Consider the following 13,878-nt stretch of genomic DNA (forward strand, 5'->3'; position numbering starts at 1 on the left):
CCTAAGCAACTTAGTGAGACAGACTCTCAAAATGAAAAGGGCAGGGGATGTAGCTTGGTGGTAAAGCTCTCCTGGGCTCAATTCCCAGTACCAAAAAAAAAAAAAAAAAACTCTTAGAATTTATCTACCTCCCTCCCCTCTCACTATAATATCACCTGAATAAATGATGTATTAATATTGCTATATAGAGCCAGGCACAGTGGCGCACGCCTGTAATCCCAGTGGTTCCAGAGGCTGAGGCAGGAGGATTCCGAGTTCAAAACTACCCTCAGCAAAAATGAGGTGCTAAGCAATTCAGTGAGACCCTGTCTCTAAATAAAATACAAAATAGGGCTGGAGATGTGGCTCAGTGGTTGAGTGCCCTTGAATTCAATCCCAGGTACCCACTCCCACCAAATATTGCCCTATAGAAATTAATGGAAGACATGTTCCTGGCCCCTAGTAAGTTACAAATGGAGATTAGGAATTTAAGAATGATTTGCACACATCATATAAGTCAAAAGAAAGAAACTTATAAGTGGAAGTTTTATTTAAAGGTTAAATTAGACATTAAATCAAAATAATTTCTTTCTTTCCCTTTTGTTTGAGCTATTCAGTTTGTATATGTAGATGATCTCAAGTTACAATTTAATGTCAGGAAGTGCTGAGGCAGGATGGCGATTCACTTTTTCCTGATGTGGATGAGTCAGGTCAGGAGAGGAAGAAATGACACAGGAGCCCTCCTGTATTGCAGGGTGTTCTAGATCAACCCCCAGCACATGCTAGTGAGCTAGGGACTGTCATCAGCTTCTCTAGGAGGACTCTGAGGGGCAAGGATTCCCTGAGGGTAATTGTTAATAAGGTGGGTGTGGTAAGATCCAGACCCTCTTCTTACTGTCCTAGAGCCACAACATGCTCCTGAGAAACAAGAATGGCCACTGGCTCTGTGGGTCCCCATTATCAGTTTGAAAGATGTTCAGTCTTAAGCTTGAAAATAGGTCAAGCAGCTCTACTTCGCCTTTTGCAGATGGAGGAGCCAAACCCCTAGAAGGTAGATCAACTTGCCTGCAGTCAAAGGGACAGTGACAGAGTTAGATCTGGCTCCACCCTGACAAATAAAAACCCTGAAGGGAGAAAATTCTATCCGAGAAAGAGAAGGCAGAAAAGCGGCTGTTCTTATTCCCACACTGAAGGTCAGAATTCCTTCACTGAATCACACTAATTTCCCAAAGACTCTGAATCCAGCTGCTTCAGACTCTAGGCCAGGCTCTCTTCTCCCCAAGCCCCACGCCCTTCAAAGTGCCTCACAGTGGGGCCAGGGAGCAGGGGTGCAGGGGAGTGGGGCTCCGGTCATCCACTGTCACTTGCAGCCCAGGTTCTTCTGGTCTTGCCACTAGACAACTGTGTTTTTCAAAAACTTCTTGGCAATTCCTCTCTTTTCCAAAAAAATCTTTCTCAAGGCATTGTCCTCATACTTAGGCCTGTAGGAGCTTTCGCTTTTATAAAGTGGATTCGTGCCCAGCTTCTTTCTCATTGTTCTTCCTAACACCCCGGTGAGGTAGGCGGGGAAGAGATTATTACCTATTTTATAGAAGTGGACTGAGGCGCCCCCTTGATTCTCCTGTGTTCTCTGGGAGGACAGATTTCCAGGCCTCAGCCTCAGGTTGGCCCTGCGGGGCTCCTGCGGCACAGGTTTGAGTTTTCCCTTCTGTTTCTCACATTTCTTGGAATCCCAGTGGATTCTCCTTGGTGGACTCATTAGGACCAGTAGGCAGATGATCCCTGTGTGACTGTGGAGGCTGCAGTCTCAGCTTCGGGTTGCATCAGTGGTGTCCCTTGAGGCTCCTCAGCTGACTTTCATGTGTACTCCTTCCCACTCTGGTGGCCTTTCTGTTATAAGTCATCATCTAATCCAATTTATCTGGGTATGCAAGTCTGCAAACTTCCCTTTTATCCAGAGGGATCTGTTTACTCTTGCCTAAATATTAGGCATCCAACCTAATGGGTTTCAAAATTAATATAATTTATTTTCCATTAAGTCAGTGCAAAACAAGGGTGTTTTTAGACGAAGCACTGAAGACCAAAATCCTTCCTCTTCTTTCAGTTCTGTTTCTTGAATCAGCAACAAGTACGCAGTTCTGTAAACATGTGTGGGCCTGAGTCCACTGCTTTATTTCATCCTTAACTGGCCTCATGCCAGGTAAGTACCAAGTAGCCTTCTTGTCTTGCTCAAAATGGAGATTCCCTCAACATCTGGACTTTCATCAAGGCCCGTTTCAGCTGCTCATAGGTTACAAACATCATCACGTTCCAGGATCCCAAACGCAAGAAGGAGGGGGTGAATCTGATGAAAAAAAGAACCACAGCATTAGGAGGAGGGGACTGTGAGCTCTCCTGTGTCCTCACTGGCATGGAGTTGTGCCGAAGGACCTTGACTATTGTCTCAAGCATTTTCTGAGATCCATTCCATTTTTTTCTTCTCTGCCGAGAGGCTTCAGACAGAAGCTAGAGTCAGGAGAGAAAAGAAAACTAACATTTTGAGCCAGGTTATCATGTCAGGCACTCGATTCTCACAACAATTCTGTATGGTTACTATGTTTGTCATCAGGTTTCTGTTTTAGAAACTGCGGCCCAGGGGAGGCCTCAACCAAAGCCACACAGCTAGTAAATACCAGATATAAGGTTCAAATGAGCCATGTGACCTGACTCCACCCTGCTGCTGGGGGTTCCTGGGCTCATTTATACCCTGATCTCTTGCCCCTGAGGAGGGTCCCACCAGGACAGTGAGAAGCTGGGGCAGTGCAGGTGAGACCTGCAGGGCACCAAACTGAGCTCAGCTCTGGAGAGCCTGCCTGTGCTGTGGTGGCAGAGGGGAGACAGTCCCCACCTCAACTGTGCCCCATGGGTTCAGGGGGCAGCCGACAGCTGGCCCCTGCCCTCTTCTCAGCCTCTCTCCCATAGTGTCCACTCCCACCCCAGGCCTTTTTGCTGCTCCCAGACTCAGCTAGTTAGAGTCTCCTGACGATGCTGGGCCTCCTCACTCCCCTGCCTTTGTCCATTTTGCTCGCTCTGTTTGGACTGTCCCCTACTCTCTTGCTTTCTGGCTGGTTGCTTGTCACTCTCAGCCTGAGTACCTTAACCACATGAGGATCCTAGATCCTCATGGGGACTATAGCATTGTGGCAATATGTGTGAACTTGAGTCAGGCTCCACCATTTTCTGGCTCTACAAACTTGGACAAGATGACTTAATTTTTCTGAGCCTGTTTCTTTATCTTTAAAATGAGAAAAATAATCCCAGTTACTTGGAAGGCTACGATAGGAGGATTACAAGTTCAAGGCCAGTCTTGGCAATTTAGCAAGAACTTGTCTCAAAAAAAAAAAAAAAAAAAAAAAGTTAAAAAGGACTCGGGAGGGGGCTGGAGCTAAGTAGTAGAGTATCCCTGGGGTTCAATCTCCAGTACTGAGAAGGAAATGAGGAAAATCACAGTATTTACCTTATAGGGTGTTGTAAGCATTGACTAATGTCACCTACTTGTTTGCTGCTCTTTGAGGGATGCATAGCACAGGGCCTGGTACACACAAGATGTTCAATAAATTTTTGGCAAGTGGAAGAATAAACTGAGACAAGTGGCTATCAATTAAGGTTTTACAAATGGGGCACTTAGCAGAACACTCTCCCACAACTGACACCCTCCAGTTGCTTCTGTTTGCTTGTTGGGTCTAAACTAACTATCTGCTGATGGCTTCAGTGGTGGAGGTGAGAGGGCCTAGCTAAGAGCTACCATTGGGAGACACAATAGCATGCTGGGTGTGGTGTCGGGCAGAGTGGGTTTGAGCCAGGGCTCTGCCATTTTAACTTTTGCTCTCCGACAAGTTACTTTTCTGAGACATACTCTCTTCCTCGGTTAGTGTGGGTCTGCTACATAGTTAGGGGGTTGTTGAGAAAATGTAGGGGGCTTAGTTATCAGGATGATGGTTAAAATCACATTATTGAGCATTTGCTTTGTATAGGGACTCTGGGAGATGAAAGACAGATAGGCCACCGGTCCTTAGCTCTAAGAAACTTGCACTCCAGTGTAAGGAGTACTTTAACCTTACCAACACTCCACTACAAGGCAGGAGGTGATGAAGATAGAATCAAATGTTAATGCCAAAGTTCTCAGGGAGAAAGGAAAACTTATACATGAGAATGTTAGGGGGGTGGGGACATTTGAATTAGTCTAAAAGGATGGCTAGGAGTAAGAGCATTCAGATGGTGAGGGAAAGGCTCCTCGCTGAGGGAACAGTAAATGCAAAGGCACAGAAACGTGAGTGTTGGCACAGTGAGTATGGCGCCTCTGCTGACACGAGTGTGGGGATGAGCAGTCAGGGTGACAAGCTGCCGAAAGGTTTGGGAATTACAAACCACCTCTTCCTCTAGTATTTTAACCTATCTTTATACTCCTTTTTCTCAAAAAGGCTTCCCTAACTCTCCAAATCAGGTTTGGTTCACTTTTTTTTTTTAAACTCCCATAATTTAAAAAAAATTTTTTTTAAAGTTGTATGTAGACACAATGCCTTTATTTATTTATTTTTTTTATGTGGGGTTTAGGATCGAACCCAGTGCCTCAGATGTGCTGGGCAAGTGCTCCACCACTGAGCTACAGCTCTAGCCCTTAACTCCCATAATTCTTGACACTTCTCCTTTGTGGCATTGACATCTGTTCTGTTCACTGCATCTCCTGATAGACTGGCAGGCATGTTAGACAACATGGAAGACTAACTTCTCTGGGAGGGGGTGCTGGAGGCAGGGGGGAGGCTTACCCCTTGTAGAAGGCTGTGGGTCCCTCGTGGACCACCAACTTTAGCATACAGTCCAGTGGGCTGCGGTACTGGCCTGGGGGTGAGTTCATATACCGCGTCTTCACCACATCCACTGGGGAGGCCACCACTGTGGCACAGAAGCCAGCTCCAAAGGCAGAGACAAAGTGGCAGGGGAAGTTGTCTGTAGAAGGGGAGGAAGAGCAAATATCAAGGAGTGAGTGCACCACGTGCATTCATCATCTGTGATTCAACTTTGACTCCTTGAGCACAGGAAAGTACTGTCTCTCTCTTTCATAGTACCAGGTCTGATCTCTCATTAAGTCCTAGCAAATCAGAAATGGGTATCCCTGGTTAATAAGGTCACGCAGCCCAATACTCTATTGGAGGAAATGGAAGTCAAAGTGAGAAACCTTTTTTCAGACACACAGTAAGAGATGGTGCCTGGAGCCCAGGGCTCTGGCCTGTGGCCCAGGCCTCTTTCCTACTTGTCAAAGTCCTGAACTGGGCATTGCTCTTCTCTCTGCTCCTTTTAAAGCTCAGTTGCCTGTGGGTGATGCCAACTCCAGGGCCTCACCAGTGAGCAGGCGAGAGTCCAGAAGTTTCTCCTTGATGATGTCATAAGTCACCATCTCAGCACAGTTGACGATGGCATTCCTTGTGATGTTGGGCCAAGTTCCTGTGAAGAAGGTAGCAGGAGCTGTTGAATGGGGAATGGTGAATTGGATGTCCTGGCTGTAGGACCACAGTGGTGCCCCACTGCCATGATCTCAGCTAGGAGGACCTCCCCACAACATACACCAATCCAAGCAGATCCCATTCTTCTTTCTAGAGTTAACAGCTCTCAGATCTTCCTTAGAGAAAGAAAACAGAGGGGCCCACTTGTGTTCATTTGGCTATGTTTTGGAGGATAATCTCCAATAGTTGTCAAAATTAAAATGCACCCCCTGACACCAGGTGTAGCCAGAAAAAGAAGTCATATTTGGAAGAGCAAATCTGGGTTCTTGGGACAGTGACAGAATGTAGCATTGATAGGACTCTAGAAGAGTAGTTTCACTGGGGTGGGGGGCGGTCAGGCTTGGGGATGGAAGGGCACCCAGAAATGGAGTGCAAGCCAGTACTGTGACCCAGGCACCCTACCCTTAAACTACACAGGACAACTGTTTCTTCTGTAAGGATTCACACATCTGGCCCAGATGTGGGAGAGAGTCTAGCATTTGTTCAGGTGGCACCGGTGTAGATATATAGGAACACTCAAGTCTTTGTTCCCAAGGAAGTCCCCTCCTCTCTGGGTCTCACTGCACCCCACTCCTCTCAATAGGGCTCCTCCATTGCCTGGTTTTGCTCTGTGTCCTGCAGAAGGCCCTGCCCTTCCATCTCCACACCCTTGGAGCCTCCTCAGTCTTTGAAGCCCTCTTAGGTGCCAGTTTCTCTCTGGAGCCAGCCTGGTCTCTCCCACCTCTGGCAGGGCACCTGGCACATCTTATTTGAGGTGTAGACTGCTTGACCTGTCTTATCTCTTCTGCTGTCTGAGAGCACCAGAGTGAGGACGTGTCACATTCATTTCTAGCTCCCTGACAGAAGGTGAAGGATTGGTAAATTGAACAGAATCTGAGGCAAGTGTGGGAGGTTTCTTTGTTGGGGACGTTCATATGGAGTTAGTGGAATATGCCATGCTGGGTCCCCTGTCCCCGGGAGCCTACCTTTCCACAGGCCCCTGAACCCTTCCTCCCTGGCGATGGTTCTGTAGGCATCCATAGTTCCGCTGTATTTCCTGTGGCTCCCGGGCCCCAGGCGCACGCTGGCCTGAAATCGGACCTTCACCACATCGGTGGGCTGGGCACAAGTCACTGCCATGGCCCCCGTGGTGCAGCCCGCCAAAATCCTGATGGCGATGTTGGAATCTGGGGAAGAGCAGAGGGAGTGGGCCAGAGCTGCACGCTGAAATTCCCTCTCCCCAGCCCGCTCTCCCGGGGTCGCCCTGTGCTGCTGGCCCTCTTCCTCCATGGAAGGACTGGAGTCCTTGTGTCCCTGTCACGTCAGAGCCTCCTTTCCCGCATCTGTTACCAGTTTCCCTAGGCCGGGCTCTGCCTCTGCTCTGGCCTGGCAGGGTGTGCTGACCCACGTGCGAGCTGCGCCTGACATGACCCTTGGCGTCCACAGGGTAGCGGACACTCACTGTCCGCTCCTTTGGGGGTGTAGAACTGCTTGACAGAGTCATAGAGGCCGATGCGGATGGAGGCGAAGCTCATCTGGCGGTGCAGGCCGGCCACCAGCCCGTTGTAGGGGCTTCGGGGGCCCTCGGTGCGCACCATGGTCAAGATGGTGCCCAGCACGCCGCGGTACTGCACGCTCTCTGCCGCCGGGTTCTCTCCCTGGATCTGAGGGACAACCATGGGGACCTGAGTTGTTGGGTGGGTTCCCAGAAAGTGCTGTGTGCACAGAGGCCCCGCCTGGGCTGGACCTGCCTGACTGGACCTTGAGGACAAGCATGACCATCACCTCACAGTGAAAAGAACTGAGGTTTGTGCAGCATTTTACGGTTCACAAAGGAGGGGTGTGGCGTTTGAGCCTCAGAACAAATTAGAGGGGCAGATATTTTTCACATTTTAATAAACTAATTAATTAATTAATATATTATTATTATTATTTTTTGGTACTGGTTTACCCAGGGGTGCTTTACCACTGAGCTTCATCTTTACCCTTTTAAAATTTTTAACTTTGAAACAGGGCCTTGCAAAGTTGCTGATGCTGGCTTTTAACTTAGGATACTCCTGCCTCAGTTTCCTGAGTGGCTAGGATTATAGGCATCCACCTGGACTGTTTTCCTTATTTTATAAATGGTTAGTGGCTTGCTCAAGGTCACAGTTAATGCCTTAACTTTACCTCACACATTTTGGTTTACAAATCAGGGAAGGAACCTGCCACATCATGCCAAGGCATTTAGATATTTTTTTTTTTGTCCTGGGTAATGAGTGTAGTCCCCACTCCTCCCCTGCCCTGAGCCAGGAAGTGTGTGTTGACAGATTGCCAAGGTGCTGTGGAGGGTGACTAACCCTTCCTTTGATGTGAACAATTACCCTTGGCCAAAGGGTACCTACCTGCAGGCGGACCTTGGCTGTATCCAGTGGAAAGGTGAGGAGGTCTGCGAAACAGGCCGCAGTGCCCGCCCCCAGGCACTTCACAGCGGTGGTGGGAGGCACTTCTGAAGGCTTCAGTCCAACCATCCTCTCAGTAAGATTGACCCTGTCCCTCCAGAGCCCAGTGATGTCCAAAGGGAGAGGTCAATTGGTAGCTCTGGGCTTTAGTGCAGGGAGAAGGCTGCAGGAGGAGGCCAGGGGAGGTGGATGGAGCCGGGGTTGCCTGACCCTGACCCATCTCCAGGTACCCTGCAGCCGGAAGGAGCTTCAGAAAGTGAGAAGCCTGGGCATTGCCACACTTAAGTTGTCTGAGTTTAGCCTATAAAAACAGGTCACTTTCCCATCCTTCATATCTTGCAATCCTCACCCTGTCCCCTCAGCACCAGGGAGCAGGCTGGTGGTGCTATCTTCATTGTATGGATGAGGAAACAGGCTCTGACAGGGACCAGGCCTGGCTCTGACTCCACACACACCTTGTTCTCCCCAGCATGCAGCTGCTTCCTATGACAGGCTGTTTGGTGATCCTGCTCCCTGAGGTGTCTCACCACTTGAGATCTTTCTCTCCCTAAGAACTGGAGCCAACACTCCTCATGACTGAATGAAACTGTCATTCATTTTGGATGAAGATATCTTTTACACAAGGATGCCTTAATATACTCATACATAAAGTAAATAAAACTCTTTTCAGTTGTGGTTCCCTTTCTGTGACTAGAGACATTCCTTCTTAACACTGATGGATTCCTGGACTGATGCTGTTGGTGGAGCTGGGGGAAGAGTGGGCCCTGACTGATTAGCTGCTGCATCCTGCAGTCAGCTCTGAGGGAGATGGGCTAATGCGGCGCCTTCCATGAATGTTTGTGGCAGTCCCAGCTGCTCTGTCTGGCTTGGCACATGCCCCCTTTTTCCTTACTTCACTGAGGAGCATCTCAGACAGGGGAGGATCAATCTTGGACCAAGGGAATGTGCTGTCTTCTCTTGTCCTGCTAGAGCCCATGTACACCTCTAGTTCACGTACATATATGCTGACACTGGTGTGCACTTGTGCCTGCACCCTATTACCAGTGGTTAACAAGGGCACTTTTGCATGTGAAGGTCTATGTATAGCCTTGGTGACACTGAGAAACTGGCACACCATCATAGGCAGTCCTGTGTTCTTGTAATCTGAATATTTGTACAATCAGGTCTTTGGTGAGGATGCCGTCTCTTGGCAGGTCATGCCCACGAGCACCCTGACTCACACACACACTGCTGGTGTGCTGAGGTCCTGAACCTTTAGTGACCCCACACCTGGAGCCAGAGCCAGTCCCACAGAATTGTGAAGTGGGCAGAGTGTGCACACCTTCCCTACAGGGCAATAGAATTCTGGGCCTGTGACCAGAAAATTTGGGGTCTGGTCCTGTCTTCAAGACTTACTAATGAGTGACATGATCTTAGGTACACATTTAACCACTCTTGGGCAAATGGGAATATGGATTACCCCAGCCATCTGTAGTGAATTGGGTGCCCAAAGATAGAGGATAAGCCTTTAATCCCAGTGGCTCCAGAGGCTGAGGTAGGAGGATTGAAAATTCAAAGCAAGCCTCAGCAATTTAGTGAGGCCCTAAGCAACTCAGTGAGACTCTGTCTCTAAATGCAAAATAGGGCGGGGATGTGGCTCAGTGATTGAGTGTCCCTGAGTTCAATACTTGGTACCCTCTCCCCCACCCCAAATAGGGGTTAAGCTAGTGACTCTTAAGCCTTCTTTCAGGACTGCCATCTACAACCTTCTTCTCTTTGTTGTCTCCTCAAGCCACACATTCCATTCAGGCACCATGAACTAATGCTTGCTATACCTCTCTTTGGAAAAGCCTTTTTTTAATTTTAATATTTAAATTTTTTTTTTTTAGTTTTAGATAGACACAATACTCTTATTTTATTTATTTATTTTTATGTGATGCAAAGGCTCGAACCCAGTGCCTCACACGTGCCAGACAAGTGCTCTACCACTGAGCTACAATCCCAGCCTCTGAAAAGCCTGTTCTTTGGAAGGAAATGATCTGCTAATTCATACTAATATATAAATGAAAATTTCATGAAAAAAACATTTTGCTGTGCTGGGGATGAAATGCAGGGTTTGTACATGCTAGGCAAGAGCTCTACCACTGAGCTATACCCTGGCCCAGAACCCAGATCAGATATTTCTTGGCCACCATGCTAGGCAATAGCAAAAAAAAAAAAAAAAAAGACATGGAATAAATTGGGTTTGGCCCTTGCCCTCAAGGAGTTCCCATTCTCATAAGGAAGGTGAACAGGTGTAGAGTTACTTAAAGAGAGTAAAGGAGGTGGGATAAGATGGGGGGTATGGGCTGAGGCTGGGACTCACTAGCTACTGGATCCCCATCTGGAAGCCTGCAATAGTGTGGCTTTAAGAAGTCTTTCCCTGAAGAAAGGATGCTTTTATTTGATTCTTCCCAGTATGGATTTGCACTTACATTTTTATTTTTTAAGCTTTTAAAATTGGGATATAAATCTCACTGATGAGTCCAATTTACAATGATCATATGCATTTTTTAATATTTATTTTTTAGTTTTAGGGGAGCACTATATCTTTATTTTACATCTATGTGGTGCTGAGGATCGAACCTAGTGCCTCATGCATGCTAGGTAAGCACTCTGCCACTAAGCCACAACCCCAGCCCTGATTGTGTGCATTTTGAGGGGTGCTAAACTATGAGGGGAATTATGCACCCCATGTGGTAGAGTGCTTCTTGTCTTAAGGCATTTAAAGCCCTCTGCAGTTACTGAATGATGTGCAAAATAACCTGTGAGAATGGCAGTGTCAGACGTGGAGCCTGGTGAGGAAGGTCATTGAGCACCCCATTGCCCCAGTTGGCAGAGAAGAGAATGGGCCAGCGCAGCTGAGATCTGTGTGGTGGGACAGTCAGGCCTTAGCCTCTCCTGGGCTCACCCCTAAGTCTGTCTTCCTGATGCCTGATTTGCCACCCAAGAAGAGCCCAGGAAGGGCTTTGTGGGGTGACACAGGGACTCAGGGTGAACTTGGCTGAGGAGACAGTATTGTAGGCATGCTGGAAGAAATACTCTCTGCCTGTGCCTTCCCCACTGCCCTGTGCCCTACAGAAAGCCAGCCAGGCCCATGGGCTCCTTCCCAGCAGGGAGGCTGGGACTGGAATGTACTGTGGGAGCAGCTGGCTCTCTCCATGGCATCCTGGTGGCCTCTTTCCCCGACGAGCCCTGGCATTTCCCCTGCCCTCTCCTCTGAAGTGAGCTGGGCTGCAGGGGCCTTGGCATCATGAATCAGGCTGACTCTCAGAGTAGGGGAGACCCTTGGGGGCTGTGTTCTCTATTGTCTCCTGCTGGCTAAGTATCCTTTCTATAAAACATTTGGGAACCATTCAGGTGCTAATAAAAGAACACTACACATTGTTTTTGTTCTACTTTCATATTTCAAACTGACCTGCCTGCCTGGTGCCACACAGTGAGCAGAGGTGGGATTCCCATCAGGGGTGTGTAAGTTCAGGACATCCTCTGCCCAAGGCCATTTGATGTGGAGGATCTGTGCTGGGTCAGGACCTGCAGAGGGCACTTCATGGGTTTTGTCTCCTGCTGAGGCTGGGCCTATCTCTCTGGGGAGCCTACTCTCCCCTGGCCATCAGGCATGTCTTCCTTTCTGAATCCATTTTGTATCCAGCTGTCTCTGACCCCTGATTCCACACTTTTATTTATTTATTTATTTTGGTAGTGGGTACTGAATCCAGGGGAGCTTTAGCCCCAGACCTTTGTATTTTTTTGAGGCAGGATCTATATTGTTCAAGTTGGCTTTGAACTTCCAATTCTTTTGCCTCAGCCTCCTAGTTGCTGGATTTCAGGTGCCAGCATGCCTGGCACCCCACACTTTCTTGAGAAGGGGTGCCCCACCAACAGGTGCAGGATCTACTGTCTACTTCTCCATACCGTTAAGTGCTTCTGAAGGCACTCAGAGAAACCAGGAGTTTGCTAAAGTGAGGAAAGGGCAAATGAGATCAGAGATGCCCCTGGGGATGGATAGAAGAGGGCTTCAAAAGCCTGAGTTAATCTAGTGGACAGCAGGGAATGGCTGGTGGTTCTCAGGGAGGGAATGACACTGTCAGACCTGTGTTAGAGGATGCTGGTGCAGCTGTCAAGAATGGGCTGGAAGGGAGGCTCAGGCACCAGTGAGGAGGTTGTTGGAATGTTGCTAGCAAGACGAGCTAAAAATCTGAACTTGGTCAAGAGCAACATCCAGAGGTGAAGCTGGAGCCTATTCCAGGGCAGTCTTGAGTCATCCACAGGAAACAGAATGGATGGGCACAGACTCAGGTCAAAAGCCACATGTGCACAGTGGCACAGTAGTGCGTACCCGTAATCCCAGCGACTTGGCAGGCCGAGGCAGGAGGATGGCCAACTCAGGGCCAGCCTGGGCAGCATAGTGATATTCTCTCTCTCAAAAAAAAAAAAAATATATATATATATATATATATATATAGAGAGAGAGAGAGAGAGAGGGCTAGGGATGTATTTCCATGGTAGAGACCCTCTAAATTCAATCCCCAGTACTGAGAAGAAAACAAAAGCCACATGAGAGTGGGTGGGGAAGGTGACAACGGCAGGGAAAGGTAGGGGCTGCCCTGAGGCCAGGGGTCCCTGACCTCTTTCCACCTGCTCTCCACCCTCCTGAACTGTTCCTTGAAGAGCCCTGGAAGCCAGCAGACTTTTGCTGTTGTCTGGAAGAGGAAGTCGAGATTAGAATCCTTGTTCCAGAAGCTTTCTTGGGTAACCTGAGGATGGGATGTCTTATCTGCGGGGCCCATTAAACTTTGCTGAGTGCTTTCTGCACCTGGCACTGGGCTGAGGGCTTTGTAGACATTAATTTGACCCCTTTATAACATGTACAGGTACTATTATAAGGTAGCCCTGCTTTGAAGGCTTTAGCTGAAGTGATGGAGCTGAGATTGGCACCTAGTCCTGTCACACAACCAGTGCCTTTTGTTCCTCCCAGAGTCTTAGACTTCAGGGGGGAGCTCAGGATCCCTTAAACTACTTGTTTACAGAGCAGATTCTCAGTCCTAGGCCCTAGAGGTCCTGATTCAGGTCTTAGGTGAGACCCAGGAATCTGCAATATACACAAATTTTCCCCTGGTAGCTCTGAAGCAGGGGGCAGATGACCCCTTTCTAAGATGTCCATCCATATTGCCTCTCCAGCCCCACTGTCCCTGACAAACCCTCCAGAGCATCCCCACTGAGGAAGCCATTTGAGCAGTGACCATGGGCTCCATAAACCTCTGACAGGTGACTTAGCCTGGGGCCTCATCATTATCATCATTACTCAGGAAAAGGGTCCAGGACCCTCATGGGGAGAGAGGGCTTTATGCTCAGGGGAATCCTGGAGATTTGGAGCCAAAGTTCTGAGAAAGTCATTTCATATCTGTGGGGATTTTCATAATTCCACCAGAGGCAGCCAGCAGGGTAAGGGTGAGTCCTGGGTGAGTGGCACGAGTGTGCGGTTATGGTGTGGGGTTTGAGGACTTTCCCAGGGCTGCAGTTCCCTCCTCTTGACAAGGTGGGGCCTGGACTGAATTTCTCTCAGTTTATCATGGTTCCTAGCTGCCTCTGAAAACCTCCATGGAAGGGAGAACAGGCAGAAGGGGAGGGACAGGGGTAAGTGGGAGAGGGGAATTTGTCTTACCTGTAAGCCCAGCCAGGGCAGGGGCAGCTCAGTAGATCCCTAGGGCTCCATCCCAGGGGGTGGCAGGAGGAATCCAATGGCTCCTCCTGGCCATTCACTGTTGTTCTGCTGCTTCTGGCTTGGCACAGGTCTTATACACCAGCTGACCTGAAACCTAATCCTAGAGAGGTTGGTTGACAGTCTGATCACTTGACTAGAGGCGGGCTGGAGAGGGGCAGGCAGGGGAGGGGGTCAGGGAGTTCCAGGTCTGGTTCAG

The 13,878-nt window shown here is 48.7% G+C and overlaps 1 protein-coding gene across 5 annotated transcripts; it reads right to left on the reverse strand.

Annotated features, from left to right (window-relative positions):
* Positions 1-492: 492 nt before the first annotated feature.
* Ucp3 (uncoupling protein 3) lies at positions 493-13,742 on the reverse strand. 5 transcript variants are annotated; one of them, XM_046441947.2, is made up of 7 exons: positions 13,623-13,742; positions 7,883-8,102; positions 6,961-7,162; positions 6,485-6,685; positions 5,359-5,460; positions 4,785-4,965; positions 493-2,323 (listed from the first exon to the last, which is right to left on the reverse strand). In XM_046441947.2, the coding sequence occupies exons 2-7, from the start codon at positions 8,006-8,008 to the stop codon at positions 2,209-2,211; spliced, it is 927 nt and encodes a 308-aa protein (XP_046297903.1). In that variant the 5' UTR covers positions 8,009-8,102; positions 13,623-13,742; the 3' UTR covers positions 493-2,208. The 5 variants fall into 5 exon arrangements, with proteins under 5 accessions (XP_046297903.1, XP_046297902.1, XP_058434523.1 ...); XM_046441946.2 differs by having other exon boundaries at positions 7,883-8,170; positions 13,623-13,741; XM_046441950.2 differs by lacking the exon at positions 493-2,323 and adding an exon at positions 2,339-2,484 and having other exon boundaries at positions 7,883-8,170.
* Positions 13,743-13,878: the final 136 nt, after the last annotated feature.

The sequence above is a fragment of the Marmota monax genome, unplaced genomic scaffold, assembly GCF_021218885.2.
Source record: "Marmota monax isolate L192 unplaced genomic scaffold, Marmota_monax_Labrador192_F-V1.1 WCK01_AAM20220418_F8-fsc00068, whole genome shotgun sequence".
In the NCBI taxonomy this organism is placed as follows: domain Eukaryota; kingdom Metazoa; phylum Chordata; class Mammalia; order Rodentia; family Sciuridae; genus Marmota; species Marmota monax.

Bases quoted from the DNA above. Each gene is read 5' to 3' on its own strand.
- Ucp3 (XM_046441947.2), bottom strand. From the start codon at position 8,008: ATGGTTGGACTGAAGCCTTCAGAAGTGCCTCCCACCACCGCTGTGAAG. The intron at 7,163-7,882 runs GTAGGTACCCTT...GTTGTCCCTCAG, and splicing joins CAGCCAAGGTCCGCCTGCAG to ATCCAGGGAGAGAACCCGGC. The intron at 4,966-5,358 runs GTGAGGCCCTGG...CCCCTTCTACAG, and splicing joins GGACTCTCGCCTGCTCACTG to ACAACTTCCCCTGCCACTTT.